The following is a 19,182-nucleotide window of genomic DNA, read 5'->3' on the forward strand; positions in this document are numbered from 1 at the left end:
AAAAGCCAGATAGAATGTTCAGTTTCAGGCTGGAAATAGGCAACCAGACTGAGGGTTTTTTCAACTTTTTCCTCCTAATTCTTTTCTAATGTTGTTCTGCCTTTCCCTTTTGCTCAACTCTCTCCTTTTCTGCTTTTCTTTTCTTCTCTTTCTATCTTCTTGTGCCATATTCTTTTTGCCCATATGTTCTCCTTTATTTTTGCTGTCTCACTTCCAGTTCAGACTTATTTTAACCGTGCATCTATTAATCGTGTTCATGTTATTGAGGGGGAATTCCTGTACTAGGATCTTGTGACAGTAATGCTATCAGAGCTTACTTACATTGCCTTACTGCAGTATCACTTTCCTTTCTTGCATATTTATACTTCTGTAAATGCCAGTAGCAACCCAAGTTATCCACACATACAAAGAACTCAAAACAAATAAGTCCATACATTAAATTATGTGTAATAAAGTGGAATGACACAGGGAATAAGTATTGAACACACTTACTAAAATGTATTTAATACTTCGTAGAAAAGCCTTTGTTGGTAAAGACAACTTCACAACGCCTCCGGTATGGAGAAACTAGTCCCATGCATTACTCCGGTGTGATTTTGGCCCATTCTTACACACAAACTTTTTTCAAATCTTGAAAGTTTCAGGAGCCTCTTCTATGGATTCTGATTTTCAGTTCTTTTCATAAATTCCAATTTGATTCAAGTTGGGTAATTGACTGGGCCATTCTAGCATATTTTTTTTTTTTCTCTAAAACCAACAGAGTTTCCTGGCTGTGTGTTTGGGATTATTTTCTTGCTGAAATGTCCACCCTCGTTTCATCTTCAGTATCCTGGTAGATGGCAGTAGATTACGGTACAGATCTCCATTTATCCTTCCTTATATGAAATCTACCGTACCATATGCTGAAAACCAGACCCAAACCATGATGTTCCCACCTCCAAACTTCACTGTTAGTATGGTGTTTTTGGGGTGATATACAAGTACCATTTCTCCTCCAAACATGGTGTGTGCAGTGACATCCAAAGAGTTCAAATTTGGTCTCATCTTACCAGACTATATTCTCCCAGAATTTCATTTACTTGTCAAAATGTTGTGCAGCAAACTTTAAACGAGCTTCAGCATGCTTTTTCTTTAGCAGTGGAGTTTTGTGTGATGAGTGTGCATAGAGGCTTTTTTGAGTGCATTACTTGTTGTTTTCCTTGAAACAACTGTACCTGCTTAATCAAAATATTTTTGATGCTCTAGTGAAACTTGGCTCTTGGTCAACTTTTCTGATTTTTCTTTAACTCTTCTGTAAGAAATCTTGCGAGGAGCACCTTTTCTTTTTTTTTTTTGTAACTTAAATTTTATTAGTTGTAACAGTGTTGTTTGGCAATACACATTACAGACATGTTAAAATATACATCACACTGTAATCGTTATCAAGTTATTCGAAGAGAAAATCGGTAATTCCAACATTGTCATGCTCAGTACAATAAAAATGAAAATGACTCTATGATATCAATAAGAGCAATAATGGGAAAAGAGAGAAGGAATGTATATGGAATAATGTAGACTCGCTTATATGTAGCAAAGTGTCACATTGGAGTTTAATACTACCCATGGGGTCCATATTTCCAAAGAGTGGGGAACCTTATTGTGAAGTAAAGCTAAACTTAACTCAAATGTTTTATTTTCCACTTTCTGTTTTATTTCTGCCAAACTTGGGGGTGTGACAGATTTCCATTTGGATGCAATAGACAAACGGGTAGCTGTTAGAACATGTTGACCAAAGTTTGGGTAGACTTTCTTATCCTTGGGAATGGGTTGCCCAACAAAAAAGTGTCGGCCGGAGTAGGCTCATGCATAATTTTGCCTAATAAATCTGCAACCTCCACCCATAGTGGCCGTATTACAGGGCATGTCCAATATATGTGTGGTAGTGTGCCTATTTCTCCACAGTTTCTCCAGCACAATGGAGAATGGTCTGCGAAAAGAGCATGGAGTTTGGCTGGAGTGTTATACCAAAACATAAGAATTTTATATATGTGTTCCTTTTGTCTTGAACAGGTAGCCACTCTTTTAGCATTATCCCAAATAGAGACCCATTCTTTACCTGAATTGAGGCTGTGGTAAATACAAGTCCCATTTGGCCAAGTCTGGGAGGTGGATCCTCCAGCGGTTCAGAAAATAACTGATACATTTTGGAAATTAGCCCTCTCTGTGGAAGACCCGTTTTGGCGATCAACTCAAAAGGTGTTGATGGGGCCAATTTAATACTGTCGTTATAAGGTTTGGAAAAATGTCTTAACTGGAAGTATTCAAAAAACTTCAATGCCTGCTGAGGCGTCTTTTGACAGAGATCAGCGTAAGTCAGGAATTCCTTAGTTATAGGGTTCATTAAATCACCCACTGTACATATACCTGTGTCTTTCCATTTACTGATAAAATCCAAGTTCCCCGGCTGGAACTCAGGATTGTCAAGGAATAATGTGTTGGGTGATTTAGGAGATATAAGTTTATATTTCTGCCTAGTTGTATACCATATTGATAATGTATGTTTGGTCGAAGTAAGCAATACAGATTTCCCAAATGACTGGCTTTTCATTGACCATATTCTATAGCCCAGATGATAGTCTTTGGTTATAGAATTCTCAATATTGCCCCATCTAGTATTGGTATTCCAATGTGTCCATGCTAAAAGTTGCCTTATATGTGCAGCCTCATAATATCTACAAAGCAAGGAACCCCAAGACCTCCCAATCTGGAGGCATAGTCAGTATAGTCCTAGAAGTTCTATGTCTGCGATTGCCGCAAATAAATTTATGACACATATTTTGGAGGTCCTTGAGGATCTTTGAAGATACAAATATGGGAAGAGTCTCAAATAAATATAAGAGTTTCGGTAAGATTGACATTTTAACAGCAGATATTCTTCCAAACCAGGAAAGAGAGTGTTTAGACCAGTTTTGTAGCAGGGATTTAACTTGTTGAATAAGTAGGGTAAAGTTATGCCTAAATAAGTAGAGTATTTTGAGGTAATTTGTGTTCCGGGGTATGAGACCGATACAGTTTGCCATCGATAATGAAAGGTGTCTTGAAGCCGTGCTAATAAATCCCGTGATATGTGTAAAGAAAGGGCTTCCGTCTTGCTGACATTGATTTTATAGTTAGAAAGTCTACTGTAATATTTTTTTTTTAATTAAATCAATAGCACGCCTTGTGTTATCGCCAGCCTGTCTGCCTTGAGGGTAAGGACACACTGGACGATTTGTCGCCAACGTTTCTAAAAAGCAAATCGCGGCAACATATCGCTCGTTTTGTCTCTGAACAAAACCAAATGAAAGACGCCAGCTCCTGTGCCCACAGCGCGTTTGTGAATCGCCTGTAGCTCCAAAACGCACTGAGACCCTTTTCCGAGCGATTTATCAGAAATAGCATGTACTTAGAAAAGCACTGAAATCTCCTAGACCCGCACACACATACATACAGATAGGTAGCAGCAATTGTCTTCAAATTACAATGCGAACGCAATGACGCAAGAATGCAAGCACATAAAGACGCCAGGTTACAGCGGGAAGCACAAACCGTTTCCGGTTTGGGTGGAGCACGTACCGCACAGAGTAATGGGATACAAATCGCTCTGTGCCAATAGTCGCTGTGAATCGTCTGTTCAAAAAAAGACGATCGTCTTGTCGCCGCGATTTACTTTTTTAAAACGTTGGCGACAAATCTGTAATGGAAGCTGAAGTTACTCACCTTCAAGATGGCCACGGCGTCCAAGATGGCGACTCCTTGCTTCCCCATGGTGATCCTGCCGGTCGCAGCCTGATGACGTCAGCTTCTCCTGGTCCGCCGATTGGTCGCCGGCGTCAGAACGTGCGTCAGCGTCCTGACGCCAGCGTCTTGACGCCGGCGTCAGCGTCATGACGTCATTGCGCCCAAACTATGGCGCCAATCCTGCCTATTTAAACCCCTTGGACATTACAGACCTTGCCCAAGTATAGGTTTCTCTTCGTGAATTCCTGGGTGTGTTATTGTTGCCTGATTACCTGTGTACCTACCTTGCCTGTTATTCGGATTGACCCTTTGCTGCCTGGACTGAACCTTTTGCCTGAACCACGACTACTCTCTTGCCTGATCCTTCTGTACTACGAACTCGGTGACTTCCTGCCTCCTCCTTGGTCCGCACTCCTACTGAGCCCTCGGGCCCTTACAAAATCGTCCACTGTGTCCTTACCCTGAATGAAGCCTACCTGGTCAGCATGAATTATCCTTGGGAGAATAGGGGCAAGTCTGTTTGCTAACATTTTTGAAAATGCAAGGAGCACTTTTTCTTTCCACTTCTGAATTATGGCCACGACCGTGCTCACTGGAGCATTCAGAAGCTTAGAAATCCATCTGTAACCAATGCCTTCAGTATGTTTTGCAACAATAAGGTTGCAAAGGTCTTGAGAGAGCTTTTTGCTTTTACCCATCATGAGATGCTTCTTGTGTGATGAGATTTTTATAGTCCATCAATAAGGACTAAACCAGCTGATATTAATTTGCACTGATTAGAGGGCAGAATTGCTTTCTAAATGCTGACAGATTTCAGCAGGTTTCTTGGCTTTCCATGCCTTTTTGCACCTCTTTTTCTTCATTTGTTTAATACGTTTTCCCTGTGTCACTCCACTTTTTTTACACATAACTTAATTTATGGACTTGTTTTTGAGATCTTTGTTTGGGTGGGTTATGTGGGTTGTTAACAACATGTGGTGTACATTTTATGTCAATAGCCCCATTAGAAATATATTTCCTGAGAAAAACGTTGATGTGTTCAATTCTTATTTTCACTTCTGCGTGTGTGTGTATCCAAATCTCGGTCTTGTCTTGCACTCAAAACCAACACACAGCAGCTGCCTGGGTGCTGGTTATTAGCAATCTACATTAACACTAATACATTACCAAAAATCAACCGCACTCCAAGGTCTCTAGTGGTTTATTTTAACATTTTGGCTTCTATATTCGGGCCGTCATCAGTACTTTTTTAAGCCTTGTTTACTTGCATTTGAATTGTAACTCTGAAAACACCAGAGTCAATCATTCACCAGAAGATATTTTGATAATTAAAATCGGTTAAATGTAAACTGACCACTTTTTATTGCCATTTTCATTTTCCAAATCAGATTGTGGTCCAAAATTTAAGCAAGGTTTTGGAAGCTATGCATTACATATTGTAGTTTAGTCCTATTATTTTGGCCCTCTGTCAGTCAAGTTCACTGACTTGGCAAAAGAATCAGACTTTTGTTTATGTGAATCATTTGGCAAAGTCCAACACTTTACTGCAGTCAGGCTTTCTGAGTCAAGTCTCCTTTCTGTTTGTCTGCTAATTAGCATTGTGATGTTTGGATTGTGCTGCTGGATTCCACATTGTAAGGATGAAGTTTCCTATCATAAAATTGCTTTGTTTCCCCATTGCTGGGACAACAGTGACTAGGAAAAACATAGTACCATCACTCCCTAAGCTACGTATTTTATACTTTGTGTCTCACTTATCCCCACTTATTTAGATTGCAGAGCCCACAATACCTAATATATCAGGTAATAATTATGTACATTTATGTACAGACTATGTTATAAATACATTTAATAATAACAGCCTTTATTGGATGTGCTGGGAAAAATACTCTATAGTAATTTACAATGTTATCCCCTGCCCTTCCTGCCTTGTTAGAACAGTTTTTGCAGAAGCTCTTAATTTCTGCTAGTATCTCATGCAGTCCTACCAGAGTCTATAAAAATATTGTAATACAGTGGGGCCCACAGTAGAACCAGGATGAGGGTAAAAATGCTGGGCTAAAAGGCCGTGAGGAGAACACTAACCAGATATTTCTGTTTCTTTTGATGACTTTGTAATTAGCACCAGACAATTGGTTCTGTAACCAATTATCAATTCCTTACAGTATTCTTCCCAGAAAAAAAGGAGGTGGGCAGGGATAAAAAAACAAAACAAAACAATGAGCTGTTTTCATGAACTGTGTCTCAAAATCCTGAGCTGCTCTCATGAACTACTGTTGTAGCTATATTCATGGCTTGTCAGGGATTCTTGACAATATATATCAGTCGTTAGTTTAGGCAAAAGAGAAGACATTGGCTTTGAATTAGTAGTAATGTACCGTTCAAGCGAGAAAAAGTCTAATTTAGACTACAGTGAAATCTGGATTGGAGTTATTGCTATTCAGAAATTACAGTTATCTCAGTCCAATTACCTTTATCCAGAGCTGACCGGGATGAATCATGTATTATAGTCACATATTGGCCTGCAGTATTTGGGCTTGATTTACATGAATTAAGGGCTTTTTTTTTTTTTTTTTTTTTTTTAAACCTTTTCATTCCTCTGCGCAGGGCTGGTCCTATCAAATGTGGGGCCCAATTGGGACCATGTTGGCGGGGCCCCTAGACAAAGTTTTGCTGGCTCCCGACACACCAAGTATTTAGGAAAATAAGGGCATACAGGCACAAAATAGAAAGGAAAGGGGCAGACAAGGTAAGAGAGTGAGAGGAGTTGGGGGCAGGCCAGGCAGCATCATGTGCTGGGGGAAATATTACCTGTGCTGCCCTCTGGTGCGGGGCCCCCAAAGGCGCGGGGCCCAATTGGGCCCAATTGGTCCAATAGGCCTAAGGCCGGCCCTGCCTCTGCGCATGAGGAGCAATTGGTTTTAGAGAAGCGGTTGAGCTTTTTCGCTTGGGCAATATACCACGTGGTCTGCAAAAATGTTCTGGGGAGAACGTTGTCCTAGTGGGTGTTTTATAGAGAATCTGGGTTTTATTATTGCATACGTATAGTCACGTTTTAAAAATGTAAATTAATCTGTTTTGTTTTTAAATAGAGAAATCAGTTCTTGCAAAAACATTTTGGAAGTCACTGAATATTGTTTTGTAATTTCATGATGTTTCCACACAACATTTAACTTCCTCTCCCCAATTTGTTCCATTCTGAGTTTCTGGGTTAAAAAGAAGCATTTTGAAGATAGTCTGAAGTTGAGAGCAATTGGTAAAAAGTACAAGTTTACTCAACTGCAAAACATGCTGTAATGCTATTTAAATGTTTTTTAAACAAACCGCTCCTGCTGCATAAGGGCAGTGTACTACACATGGCAAGATTTGTTGCCCGCGATTTTTAAGATGCGACTGCGGGCGACAAATTTCCCGAAAATGCCTCTCCATTGCCGTTAATTGAAATCGCTGGTGATATTCCCAACTGATCGCTAAATCACCTGAAGATACATCCAGAGGAAACTGGACAATTTAGAGATCAGTTGGACATACCACCAGCCACTCCTATTCCCGGCAATGGAGAGGCATTTTCGGGAGATTTGTTGGCCGCAGCCACGTTTAAAAAAAAAAAAAAGCTGCCAACAAATTTTACTGTGTGCCACTGTCCTAAGGAAATGACAGTTAGTGAGGGTGCTGGCAATGATACAGCCAAACACGGTCTACTGCCATAAGTTTCCCTGGGTGGAATGCATTTGTGTTTGAATACCTTTCTAGACGTTAGCATTTTCTGTTCCTATGGGTATAATGAAATAAATATAATTCAAATTTCATCTTCACTCTCTCCCCCGTGTTTATTATCTCCAGGAGCAGCTGCTTGAAGCCCAGAAGAAGGAGCATGTTCTGCAGAATCAGCTGTCCCAGCTCACAGAAGAGAATCAGAAACTTCTTGGGCAGTTGGCTGAGCGCAAGTCAAAAGAAGGTAAAATGACTAGTTTCAGAAAAACAAGTCTGTAAAGTTAACAGTTCTATCCTTCCTTTTAACACTTCAGGCCTTTTGAGCGGAAAAGACAAGTAGTAGAAGCACATAGTATACATGAATACTAACTGGCATTGCTAATTTGTATGCTTAATTAAGGGGGTTGCATTGACTGTGACATCTGTTTTCTCCCCAATGGAAAGCATGATCTGTAAGTATATACCAGAGTGTGTCTGTGAAAATGGGTGTAAACTGGGGTTCTATGCCCCACTTTTGTGCCTGTTTTGCAAAAATATTAGGGATGCACCGAATCCACTATTTTGGATTCGGCTGAACCCCTGAATCCTTCTTGAAAGATTCGGCCAAATACCGAACCGAATCCTTATTTACATATGCAAATTAGGGGTGGGAAGGGGAAAACATTTTTTACTTCCTTGTTTTGTGACAAAAGGTCACGTAATTCCCTCTCCACCCCTAATTTGCATATCCAAATTAGGATTCGGTTCGGCCAGGCAAAAGGATTCGATGGAATCCAAATCCTGGCCGAATCCCGAACCGAATCCTGGATTCGGTGCATCCCTAAAAAATGTGTATTCGATTTCGAATTTTGTTTTATTTAGCAACTAAATTATGCACTGTCAATGTTATGCCACTCTGTTATATCAACTGTATGGATAGTCTAGTCGGAGATGATACTTGGAAATCAACCAGGACCAAGGCAGCACCCAAAGCTTCACGTAACACTGCCAGACTAAATTATTATTGTTTTATTTTGTGTGTGTGTGTTCAGTGGTAGTAAACCTTGTACTGTGCTCCACTCAAAGAATGGGGTACAGATGTTTCCTCCTCTTTTTAGAACTCCATCTAAAGTGCTTTAGTTAACTTGGGCAGAACATATTAAAATAAAAGTACTCCACCTTATTGTACAGAGCATTATTTGTCCCACAGCATGAAATCATTTTTAGACATTCTGGTGAGTTAGGAAATGAGGTGTATAAAACCTCTGAAGTTCTCAGTCATCCTTTCTATGAGTGGCAGACCCAAAAAACAAATCTATTTTGTAAGTTTTGAATAATGAATTTGGTGCCTGGCCATTGCTGTATGTTACTGCACCTGTGTATATTTAAATCCATGCTGGGAGCTGAGGGATAGAATATTAAACAAACATAAAAATCTATTCTTTCCTACTCTACTGTTTAAATGGAACAAGACATAAAAAAGGCACATTTATCAAGGGCCGAATTTCGAATTCGCGTGAGTTTTTATAAACTCCCATAAATCCGAAATTCGACTAGTCACAATTTATTAATGAAATCAAATTTTTAATACAACCTGAAAACTCAAATCAAATTCAATCAAACTCGATTCTAGTTTTTTTTTTTTCTCAGAAAAAACTCGAATGTCAGGAAGGCTGCAAACATCAATCTCCAAATTAATCCCTGGACCGCTCCCATCGATTTAAACAGTAATTCGGCAGGTTTTAGGTGGCAAAAAGTCGAATTCGATTTTTTAAAGGCCAGAGTTTGATACATTTCTAAATTGAATTAAATTTTATTTAAAAAAAAAACAAACTTGAATCGAGTTTGGATAACTCCTTAGTAAGATACATTTCAAAATTGAATTCAATTTTTTTTAAAAAAAAAAAAAAACTTGAATCGAGTTTGGACAACTCCCTAGTCGAATTTGACTGTTTTGACCATAAAACATTTTGAAAACTCGAATTTGAATTTTCAATTCGACCTTTAAGAAATCTGCCCCAAAGTGTATTTTACATAGAAAGATTAAATATTTTTTACTTAACATTCATGCTGTATTCCATTCTATTTAGCAAAATGTCCCAAATTATATGATGGTTCAGCTTCTGATGTATTGTATCCCCTGTCTTTTTCTCATACCATTATTGCATGGGAGATTTCTGTTTATTCAACTATTATTCAAGTTCTCTGACCTCTAACTGCCAGGCTTTTCAGGCAGCTTTCATAAATGGCACTGCAGCGATGCATTTGGGATTGGGAAAGTATTTTGGAACCCTGAAGCCACTGCCGTTCTTGCAAAAATGCACAGCAAATGTGTTGGCAGGGCCTTGTCCCTATGTGTTGCTGTTTGTACTAGATTACTTATCATACGGCTGACACTGCAGGTATAATTATATATACTGCGTACATTGCAATTCATTTTAAAAAGCCCTGACCCATGATGAAGTGCTTAACTGCTTGGAGTCATTAGTATACTTAAAGAGAGTGTTTGTGTGCCAGCACTGTATTTTGTGATGTGGGTTGACATACCAGTGGGAATGGAGCCAAGCAGAAGATATGTGCAAGCACAAGATGGAATTCATTAGTATGTGTATAACAGCACTCACAATTTAATTATTGTGGCTAATCTAAGCAGCAGAGAATATTCTTGTAACATGTTTTTACATGGCATAGGCAAGATGTATAGTACTAAATGAAATGAGAGGAATACATGGCCCATACATTTACCATCTCTTGTGTATTTCGTAGTATAGGAAACAGTGAAACATTATTAAGGTGGTCTTGTGCTGTTCCCTCAGACTGTGCTGTGAGAGAGGAGCGGGACCTGATGCTTCAGTTGAAGAAGGTAGTGGACATGCAGCGGGACCAGATTCGTGCCCTGACTCATGAAACCACACAGAAAAACAAGGACACAGAAGCGGTGAGGGACCTTCTTGATGTTCTTCATGCAAGCATGTGATGTTTTACAAGGGGTTTCCTCTCTCCACATCAACACCTGACATGATGTTTACTAAGTTGAAACTGTCGCTTAAGATGCATTCTGGTTGTTTTGTCTTTCCCTAGCAACCCACATTTATTTGTAAGGTGACAGTGACTGGTGATGTTACCTGCTTGGCCATCTCGGTCACTTTTAAAGAAGCAATTTACGTTTAAATAAGATTTTAGTATGTTCATACACAAACTCCAATTCTATCTGACATAATTCAATTGTTCGGCTCTTCCTCTCCAGACTCGGACTCACTTTCATATAAAAGGTCTTGTCTACAGGAGTAAAATGTGAGATGTAGTGGTGTGCATGAGAACATTTAGTCTTTTCTTGTAGGCAAATTCGTATTGGGGATTTAAAACTGGGTGATGCATCTGATGTTGTTAAAGTGCATGTAAAGTCTAAAAGTAGAATAAGGCTAGAAATGCTGTATTTTGTATTCTAAATATAAAAATGAACTTACTGCACCACAAGCCTAATCAAACAAGTTGGCTACAGGGGGTCACCATCTTGAAACTTTGCAAGACTAAGACTGTGCACATGCTCAGTGTGGTCTGGGCTGCTTAGGGATAAATTATCAAAACCGCACAAGTCAAATAATATCTGCCAGAAGCTGATACAGCAAGACTGAATAATAATTAGAATATGCAGACTGTACTGGGTCCTGTGTTGTCATGAAATCTAATGTGGATTTTATAGTTTTTGTATTGTTTGATACAAACTTTCAACTCTGCAGAACCAGTGGCTGTTGCAAAATAATTCTTCAAATAGAATCCCAGTTTGTCTGTTTAAATCTGGCTCCATGATCTTTGTCCCTGCAGCTGGAGTTAAAGGAATAGTTCAGTGTGAAAATAAAAACTGTGTAAATATGCTGTGCAAAATAAAAAATGTTTCTAATATAGTTAGTTAGCCAAAAATGTAATGCACAGCCGATCTATTTACCTAGTTTTTATTTTTACACTGAACAATTCCTTTAGAGTAAAGGGGAGGTAAAGGCAAAAATAAAATCGAATACAAATCTCTACACAGTCTCCAACTGCTCTAGAGGGAAACAAACAAAGCTGCTTGAGTTCTGCATGGCTGGGAAGTAAGGCGGGGGCTCCCCCTGCTGTTCATAAGTATGATTTTTTCCCTGCCCGGCTGTTAGGGACCGTCTGACAATTCCTATCCACAGCAGTAAATGAACGCAGAATTTCACTGCTTACAGTCAGCTTTATTATAAAACAGTACACATTTTCTAATTAAAGTATATTAGAGAGAGGTTTCTTTTTCATTTTTGCCTTTACATGCCCTTTTATGTAAGTAAAATGTATGTTGATATTTAGTAGTAGGCTGGCACAAACAGGACTTTCCTCCAATACTTGATGTTTATTATTTAACAAAAAAGAAACATCTCAAAAAGTAGCCTTACGCGTTTTGTGCCTAGTGGGCACTTAGAAATAGGCAAATAAATATCAATATGCAAATTGCCTGCCCAAGCTGAAGGTCTGGGGCCTGAGCACCTGGACCCCCTGCCATTATTGGTTAGTTAACCTTGCTATGTACAATAATCAATACTGGATATTCACCTCCCCCTTTCCCCTTTTTTGAAACTGGTCTATTGTAAGTAAAATGTGTTCGAACATAAACATTTAAATGTGAGCATTACACGAAGAGAGTAATATCGGGTAAAAGAACTGTCTAACAAAGGCAACATCTTTTGTTCTAGTTGCAGGAACAATTGGACAGGTTTATGAAAATGAATGAAGACTTGCGCCATAAAATGTCTGTGCTCCAAGCCCAGCTGAAAAGCTCTTTGCAGAGAAAAACTGAACTGGAAACCTTGCTACAGGAAAGGCAGAAAGAAAATGATACTGTGTCTAAAAGCAGCGTTGTAGCGCCTGGTATCACAGACCGTAATATGGTATGTAAGTTGCAATGATGGGAGTTTGCCTAACTCTGCCGTGATTGGCCAATGAGCTTGTTCATATTCTGCACTGCACCCATAGTAAGGCTACTGCTGAATTGCAGCTCTCTGCCTCTTCATCTAGCCAATCAAAGTCAAGGTTGCAGAGAGGTTTATATAGGTTAAGCTGGCCATAGATGCAAAGATCCGATCGTACGAATCATCGTACGATCGGACTTTCCCATCTCCCGACCCGCCACTAACCATTCAGATCAAAGTCTTACCAGTCAGATTAGTTAAAGAACAGATCAGCAATGTTCTGCCCCTGACAGCAATCGTACGATATCTATGTCCAACCAAAGCTAGTGACAGTCTCCCACTGAAAATCGTACGATCGGCAATACACGCAGAGATATTATCGGCAGCCAACAGAAATTTTCTAACCTGTCCGATCGACCAAACGACCGATCTCCGCCAAACGAAAAAAGTCGGGACTCTCCACACACGTTCCGAAAATCGTACGAATCCTCGATTCGTACGATCAGATCTTTGCGTCTATGGCCAGCTTTAGTGTCTCCCTTATATGTAAAAACCTGCTGTGCCCCTTATCAGACTCTGTGTGTAAAAAGCTAGGAATTTTTATAAGCTTCATTTAATGACACCTCCATGAAATTAGGCTTGTGCGTGTAGATAGGCTTGTTTCAATCCTGGCTTCTTAGGAACAATGATATAATTATGCAGCAGTGCCAATGCAGCACATTCTTAAGAGTTGATGGTTTGTCTGAAGGGAACAAAACTGGTTCAGTATAATTACATTCTGCATGTTTTCTGCACATTCCTGCACACTTTCCCCCCACGCTTAATTTGAATTCCCTGCTTTCAGATTGGTTTCTTTGTAAAGCACAAAGCAAAATGCATAAAGGAACAGTAACCCCAAAGATTAAAGTAATCTTGTGGCAATACAGGAGTTTATAGGATTATATATCTGTAGGGAAGGGATATTAACATCTGCATTCTGATAGGAAGTGTTGTACTACAAACTACAGTAATTTAGCAAGAGGCCCCGGGTGGGCATTCCTAACTATAAAGAACGGCATTAAATATAATTTTTATATATAATCACATTTTTGTTCAGCTTATGAGAAGCAGCGCCAGCTGTTGTTTTAGTACAGCAGATTGAGGGTTTGTTCCCCGTGTGGTAGCAGTATCTAGAAGATATTGAGGGTGTCTATACTTTTCTGGGTGCTGTATTTGTAACTATGAAAGAGTGACCTGCAGTCCCTGTAGAAACTTCTGTAATATGGAATAATTTTCCCTGGAAATGACAACTTCTTGACCTGCTGGTCCTTTTAACCTGAGAGCCCCCCTCAGGCACTGGTTCACATACACCAGTGATCCCCAACCAGTAGCTCGTGAGCAACATGTTGCTCTCCAACCCCTTGGATGTTGCTCTCAGGGTCCTCAAAGCCGGTGTTTATATTTTCGAATTCTAAGCTTGAAAGCAAGTTTTAATTACATAAAAACTAAGTATAGTGCCAAGTAGAGCCTCTTGTAGGCTGTCGGTCCACATAGGGCTACCAATTGGTCAATCACAGCCCTTATTTGGCACCTCGAGGGACTTTTTCATGCTTTTGTTGCTCTTCAACTCTTTTTACATTTGGCTCATGGGTAAAAAAGGTTGGGGACCCTTGACATACACTAATGCTAATCTGGCCATGGCTTTGTCATTCCATCCTGTAGGGCTGGGGAAGGCTATAGTTTGCAGAGCATTCAGGTAACCAAGTACCCTTCCTACTCTATGTACACCTTAATAGAACCAGGCAGATGATAAATAGCCCTTAGAAAATTCCATCCGTCCATTCCATATCTAGTTGGAATATTAAATACTTGCCAATTTTCTTATCCTCTTACACTCTCTGTAGTCTTTTGCCGTCTTCATTAGTCAAAGTAAAACTTCCCAGCAGCCTGTGATTCGCTTAATGAGGAGGAGTAAATCTTGTATCCTCAAACTAATAAAAGTTTTCATGTTTTCAACATGAGCCAGAGCTTTTAAAGACAGTTGTCCTTTTGTGCCAGTAGTAATGTAGTCCAGTGCATGGGAATTGCTTTGTTATATTCATAGTAAATCTACTACTGTAGCTATTAAGCCTGAAACATGTAAACGGTTTAGGACTGAACGGTTTAGTCGCTTATATAGTCCTAAAGGCATCATAATTTCATTACTCAAGTAGACTGGTACTCGGTTGCCCTTAGGAAAATATTCCGGTATCCCAACACCCTGCTTCCATCCAAAGCCAGCAATAATGAATTCCAATGTATAGGTGTGGATACAAAAGAGCGCAGGAGAATCTGCTGCAAAAGGTGCCTTTATTCAAAACACGACATGTTTCGGGCTCTTGCTCTATACACTCTATACACTTGATAAAAAGCAAGAGCTTGAAACATGTTGTGTTTTGAATAAAGGCCCCTTTTGCAGCAGATTCTCCTGCGCTCGTTTGTATCCACGCCTATACATTGGAATTCATTATTTCATTACTCCACTTCTCAGATGGGAGAGATGGTTGTGCATATAGTAAGCCTTCTGAAAACAAAAATCTGCATGCAATGCCCTCTTCTGGACATACTTAAGAACAGCGATGCACTTGTATATCTGGCCTTCCTGTATATGTGAGGCTCTTTATTCTGCTTTTATGAAAGTTCACATTTCAGACATAAAAATACATTCTAGAAGCTTGGAATTAAAAATATTTGACGTTTGTACCCTTAGCCTACCTACTATGTTTCTTGACTGATCCCCCTGTTTTAAAAGGTAACTACTGAAGGGCCAACCAGTGATTATAAGTATTGGGGTATAGCTGTAGAGGGAGCAGGGCCTTTGACTAGATGGGGAAAGGGTGTAAAAGGTACATTGGTATGAGGCATATTCACAGTATTTCCCCCTCTCCTGTCAATGTCACAGAACACAACATTATGTGCCACTCTACCTGCATCAAAAGAGGATTCTGTATCTAGCCAGCCATGTTTCACGAAGGAGGAGGTAAAGCAGATATTACAGGAACGCAATGAATTGAAAACAAACCTGTTCCTTGTGAATGAGGAATTGCAGTATTTTCAGAGGTAATGTATACACATATAGCATGCTTTCTCTTCTTTCGGACATAGCTTATTGCTTTGGTTTAATACTGATAGTTCACTGGCTTTACAGGTACATTTTAATCCTGATTTCTTCTTCTTACAATTTTATATAATTTGACTACCCAAAATGTTTCCTTATATATTAGGTAAGAACTGCCATCTTCATTGTGACTATATTTAATCCTTTGATTTATGTTTGGTTAGGGAGTTGCTGAATGATGAGAGGATGCCAAGTCTCTTGTTGCGTGGAATTAAATCTGCCATAAGAAAGCAACGGAAAAAGATCAAGGTCAAAATGTTGGGAATCACAGAGTCTGCAACCAGCAGGTCAGAACTACTGCAAAACTCAATCCCTGCATTTTAGTCATATGCCTATGTACAAATTGTATCATTACTTATATAGTTACAAATATAGTTGTGTGACCAGGGTGCTGAAATTGCAAACTGAGACCTCATGAACAAAAAAGCTAAATAATTTAAAAACCAGAAAACAATGAAGACCAATGTCCAATAGTCTCATAATATCACTGAGTAATTCATAATAAAATTGAATTCAAAGGGTGAACTACCCCTTTAATTATTATTCTTTAGTTAGGGAAAGGGCAAATAACAAATAACACTACATTTATATAGCACCAACATATTTCAAAAAGGGATGCAACGAATCCACGATTTTGGATTCAGCCAAACACCGAATCCTGCGCGAAAGATTCGGCCAAATCCGAAATCGAATTTGCATATGCAAATTAGGGGTTGTAAGGGGAAAACATTGTTTACTTTCTTGTTTTGTGATAAAAAGTCACATGATTTCCCTCCCGTCCCCAATACGTTAGGCCAGGCAGAAGGATTCGTCTGAATCCTGCTGAAAAAGCCCAAATCCCGAACCGAATCCTGGATTTGGTGCATCCCTAATTTCAAAGCACTTTTATCAGACACACCTAAGTATTTTGTTCCTTGTGAGACCAGCTGTTACTGAAGCAGGAAAACCAGTCTGTGTATGGAAGGTTATGCTGTAGATTGTTTAGTGGTTACTTATTCATGTTATAGCTTATTTGCCATTCAAGCGGCAAGAGAATGACTGGACATATAGTAAGCCTATACCTGTAGACTGTGAATGAAGATTTATACAACTTTTCCTTGAACAGCAGTGATGACGAGGATAACACTTGGATGCAGACAGCTGGCACAGACTGTGTGGATTCTAAGCCTCCAGATTCCAAAATCAAGAGTTTGTAAGTTTGTTAGTCTCATACCTAGTAATCACAGTAAAACATTTCTTCAGTATAAATATTACAAAATTTACAAGTACTATTTGTACATGCAGTACTGTGCATATATTTACATACATTTAAATTTACATATTTACAAACAGGGGAAATACAGATTACAAAAAATAAAATGGTCCATAAGTGATAGCGGTGCACAGTGATTAGGGCACTGGCCATTAAAGTGCTAAAATTGAGCCAAATATTGTGCTAGTGCTTTAAGAATTTTGAGGTTCATTTTTAAGAGGCTGTTGGGTGAGAGTTGCTAATTGGAGATGGATGGAATTACAAAGGTAAAGAGCAGCAAGAGAGAGGGTTATGGGTTCAGTTTGAACCTAACAGATCATCATCATGCTTACTGCTACCTCCCTGTATTTTTTATTTACATCTACCCTACCCCATGTGACTTCCTTCATCCTGAGACCTTGTCCTTCTTAACCTAAATCTATTCTTTAAGCCTCCCTTTAAGAGAGGAGGACCGTGAACACATGGAGTAGGAATGACTGGATGGAGGAATGAACTCGGGTAGCAATGCGGATAACTTTGAGGTTAGGGCCAGACAAGAATTCTTCTTGCGGTTGGGGGCTGATACCGGCCTGCGGACTTCAGCAGTCTGATTTCAGCCCTGTGTGGCCCTACCCTAACCTGATGAATAAAGGGAGGGAGCAGAAATTATGATTGTGCTGAGGTCTCATATAATGCACTTGAGTTAGTAACCTGAGAACTGACAGTGAATGAGTGCATCATATATGCATGCAGGACAAAGTGGTGTAAAATGTCCTAAAATTAACACAGCAGAAGAGGGGTTCTATCCACTGGTGACGTTCAAAGGAGGAAATCAGAATTAAAGTAAGAAAGGGAAGGTGTAGGTAGTCTGTAAGTATTAACCTCAATTTCAGAGCAAAGTCTCCACACTACTTTAAGTGGACAGTATACCTCCTCTTTTCAACAGTGATTCAATGAATAAGGTTTGTACTGAACATATTTTTTGCTTATTCTTTTAACTAGAATATATATATATATATATATATATATATATATATATATATATATATATATATATATATATATATATATATATATAAAATTAAAGACACATTTTATTTTCTGATCCCAAAGAGCAAAGTGAAACAAACCAGCAGTCCACTGAGAAGTCTTTGTATAAGTAAACCCCTCCTCTCATATGACAGCAGTCATATTTATATTATAGCATTCCTTTTCTATCTAAGGTAATCTTCCCTTTTCTCTCCCTGTAGGTTTGGCACGTGGTACAGCAAGCAGACAGATGATACAGCACCGTGGGAGATTATTAGTCCAAAGGAAATCAACCAGGAACAAAAGGGGGAAACATCTAATGAAAATGACTGACTTTGATAATTACTCTATTGACTTGTACTGAAATCCTAAATTCTTGTATTTATGATGAACAACTGTAGCTCCAAGAGATCTGTTCTAATCTGCCTCTGAACGTGATTAAATGTGATCTTACCAACTATAGGCAAATCCCATCATGCCCTTCAACAGTGGGTGGCCCAGGGTCACAGATTACTCCCACAACATGTGAAAAATGTATATAAATCTACCCACTTAAAAAAGAGGAAATATATTTTTCTAACACTATTTTATTACAAATACCTTTTATGAGTTTTTTAATGAAAAAACAAATGATGTACAGTAATAATTGCAAGTGTATGACCTATATAAAATGTATATTTCTACCGTGTACACCTGTCTCAGATACACCAGAAATAAACTGATACTTGCAAGGTATGGCTGTCCTTTATTGTGTTTGAAATTTTAAACTTCCTGTTTGTATGTAGGTCTGAGTAAGTGTAGGGCTTAGGGATACTGTTAAAGCACACCTTTTTAATTTATGTATTTTAATTTTGTGGATAGTCTTGTGTTTGTGTAACCAGCCATTCTCATGGTCATGTATATACAGCTTTACAGCATGAATAATACTTGATTATTTTGTAGATGTGACCGTTCTAATCCTTTTTCTTTCCCACCCTGCATACCTGTTTCTGATTCTTAAAGCAAAAGCCAGCTCTCCTCCTGTCAATACCGGCCTGCAAATCAAGTGTCTTTGACTACTTTGTATTAAAAGTTAGAACCAACAGTGCAGTGAACAGAATGGGAGAGATACTGCTTTGAATAACAAATACATTAACAAATATCTTTACATTTCTTAATAGCTGTATAATGGAAAATTGCTGAAAAATGCATTATTTTATTCTGCAAATTATATTTTTATATTTATTTTTGGATTTACTGGTATTTTAAAACTGGCTGAGTAATTCTGGACTAACGTTGGAAATTTTGGGGATTTACAGAGTAGATGAGTATCCGTGAATCTAACTCTAATCTTTTTCCTACTGGAAGCATACACCAGCTCTACGGGGTCTCTTAGGCAGGGGCGTAACTATAGAGGAAGCAGACCC

At 39.0% G+C, this 19,182-nt stretch overlaps 1 protein-coding gene across 3 annotated transcripts in view; it reads left to right on the forward strand.

Annotated features, from left to right (window-relative positions):
* The window catches only part of rilp.S (Rab interacting lysosomal protein S homeolog), a 25,312-nt gene extending 6,801 nt beyond the window's left edge, over positions 1–18,511 (forward strand). Inside the window, 7 exon segments of one of the 3 annotated variants that reach the window (NM_001096885.1) lie at positions 7,603–7,717; positions 10,269–10,390; positions 12,165–12,359; positions 15,301–15,458; positions 15,681–15,803; positions 16,625–16,708; positions 17,998–18,511. In NM_001096885.1, coding sequence (NP_001090354.1) covers positions 7,603–7,717; positions 10,269–10,390; positions 12,165–12,359; positions 15,301–15,458; positions 15,681–15,803; positions 16,625–16,708; positions 17,998–18,109 — 909 coding nt within the window. In that variant the 3' untranslated portion in view covers positions 18,110–18,511. 3 annotated transcript variants of the gene reach the window in all.
* The last annotated feature ends 671 nt before the right edge of the window (positions 18,512–19,182 follow it).

Source organism: Xenopus laevis, chromosome 2S, assembly GCF_017654675.1.
Source record: "Xenopus laevis strain J_2021 chromosome 2S, Xenopus_laevis_v10.1, whole genome shotgun sequence".
Classification (NCBI taxonomy): domain Eukaryota; kingdom Metazoa; phylum Chordata; class Amphibia; order Anura; family Pipidae; genus Xenopus; species Xenopus laevis.